Source organism: Triticum aestivum, chromosome 5A, assembly GCF_018294505.1.
Source record: "Triticum aestivum cultivar Chinese Spring chromosome 5A, IWGSC CS RefSeq v2.1, whole genome shotgun sequence".
In the NCBI taxonomy this organism is placed as follows: domain Eukaryota; kingdom Viridiplantae; phylum Streptophyta; class Magnoliopsida; order Poales; family Poaceae; genus Triticum; species Triticum aestivum.
This window is the reverse complement of record NC_057806.1, coordinates 12682097-12684464: the sequence shown is the minus strand read 5'-3', so window position 1 is coordinate 12684464 and position 2368 is coordinate 12682097. Positions and strand designations below refer to the sequence as shown.

At 61.5% G+C, this 2368-nt stretch overlaps 1 protein-coding gene across 1 annotated transcript; it reads left to right on the top strand.

Annotated features, from left to right (window-relative positions):
- Positions 1 to 576: 576 nt before the first annotated feature.
- Positions 577 to 2132, top strand: LOC123101131 (uncharacterized). Its single transcript, XM_044522730.1, has 2 exons — positions 577 to 1356; positions 2109 to 2132. The coding sequence occupies exons 1-2, from the start codon at positions 577 to 579 to the stop codon at positions 2130 to 2132; spliced, it is 804 nt and encodes a 267-aa protein (XP_044378665.1).
- Positions 2133 to 2368: the final 236 nt, after the last annotated feature.

Genomic DNA, 2368 nt, shown 5'->3' with positions numbered 1-2368 from the left:
AAAGGCCCGCGTCGCCCGGCTTTGGCCGCCCCGGCATTCAAGCCGGCGCCCATTCCCCGATGGCTCCTAGGCCGGTGTAGTCGGTGCCTCTTCCGCGGTCATCGTGCTGAGGGGTGTCGCGACCCAATTCGCTGCTCCCGCTGCCTACAAAATGGGCACAAATCGCGCGGCTGTCAAAACCTCTGGAAGCCTCTGAGCTCTCTTGACAGCCTAGCCGTGCCTCTACCACCTCTCCCCCGCCCTACTGCTGTTGTCTTCGGGGCATCTCGCCTGGGTCGTGGCTGGGAAGCCCCTCGCCCGCTGCTGCTGCCTGCTACCCCTCGGACCAACATGGCGCGACCTGGTGGCGCCTCGCTACGTCCTGGTGACGCTTCGCTGCGGCCGGCGGAAGACTTCGTTGTTGTCCCAGCGACGCCTGAGATGCAGCTGGAAGCGGCCGTCCTCTCCTCCAACGGTGCGGTCGCTTGGCTCGAGGGTGGCCGGCAGGTGGCCTCTGAGCTTGCAACGGCCCTGGGCGCGCGTCAGGCGGACGTCGAGGTGGTCCAGCACTATCCCGAGCAATTTTTTGTTCGGTTTATGCATCAACACCACTGCGCTGAGGCTCTGTCCCGCGGTGATCTTCCCGGTGCTGGCTACCGCATCTATGTGCGTGAGTGGAGGCTTGAAGCGCACGCCGACAACGAGGACCAGCTCCACCACGTCCGGCTCTGCTTGGAAGGCGTCCCGCTGCACGGCTGGAACAACTACATCGCCACCTTCCTCATCGGCCGTGGCTGCTCTCTCGACTACATCGAGCCACGTTCCCTTCGCAAGGAGGACACGAGGGACATGGCGCTGTGGGCATGGACGGCCGATCCCAGTGCCATCCCCAAGGTCAAATGGCTAACGCTGCCGGCCCGTGGTCACCGCCGTCGGGGACGGCGCGGCCTTCGTCATTGCGTCATCATCCATCTGGACCTCCACGAGGACCACTCCAAGGCCGGCGACGACGATGACAACCCACCGCCACTGGAAGTTCATGAATTCACCTGGTATAGGAAGTTTGTCGATGGCATGTACACCCCAAGGGATCGCCGACCTGCGCAGGGGTGTACTGAGCGGCGCCCGGATAGGCGCCAAGATGACGGCGACCGCGACGGCCGGCGCGGGCGCGATGGTGGCCGTGCTCGGGAGGGCTGGGGCGCCAAGGTGTGGCGCTCGCTCTCTTGCAACACTCGCGAGCGCCACAGCGATGATGGCCAGGACCTCACCAGGGACCGCTCGGGGGGGCACCGACGGGAGGGCAACGCTGCTGTGCTTGCCCCCTTGCATGCCCCGGCTCTGCTGCAGTTCTGCGAGGCTCGGGATCGAGTAGTGGTGAGCCAACTCGTGTCCTCGAGCTGCTGCCTGTCCAGCTGCCGGCGGAGCAGCTTGCGCATGGGCGTAGCCCCATCCGTCACACCTCGCCTCGCTCCTCCAGGCTGCGATCCCAAGATGAGCGCACTCCACCGGTGTCCCCGCCGCTCTCCCCAACCACGGTCCTGCCGCCAAGCCCTGCTTCTAAACGTGACGAGACCAGGAGCTCCCTCCTGTTGGGTGCGACTCATAGCCAGCCTCTACTCGAGCTGTGCTCGCCTGAGGCCATGGTGAGGCCCCTTCCATCGCCGTCCAGGCCACCTGGCTTCCAGTCGTCGCCAACGCCGCCGCTGGTCTGCGTCGGCACCATGAGGCATACCCCCTTGTTAGCTTTAATCTTGATGCATGTATCTGCATATTTAGTTTGCTTTTGCCATGCATGTAGGATAGGTTAGAGAGTAGCTAGTCCGGTGAAGTTTCATGCAGGCGCGCGAAGAAGATGAGATGTGAGGCTGCCGTGCGATGCGGCGAGGACGACAAGATGTCGATGTTGCTGTGCGATACGGCAACGCCGTGAGATACGGCACGACGCGATGGTGGCTGGAGCGTGATGGGATGCAAGATCAAGTTGAGCCGGGTGATCCGGCAAGCTATTATCAGTAGCATGGGTACTGGCTGGGTTTGAGTCCGTGGCGGTTGCGGAGGCTGCCGAACATGGCCGTGCAAGTAGCCAGTGCTAGTTAGTTGCATATGAGTTTGTTAGTCGCATGCAGTTTGCTGTTGAGGCCAAGTCATAGCTCTTGGAGAGATTCTAGGAGGAGATAAGGTCATAGAGATTAGTCGGTTGTGTGGTGTTAGTGCATGGAGAGTTTAGTGGAGTAGTGGGTCTAGGTAGTGGCGTGAGTTTTGCACCGTAAGTGCCAGCTTCTTCTGTATAAATGTGTTGCTTTGAGTAATGAAAATAGAGGCCGTGAGGGCTAGAGCAGAAACATGTAGCCACTGTATTCACCAAGGACGGAGCCTCTCGGCAAAG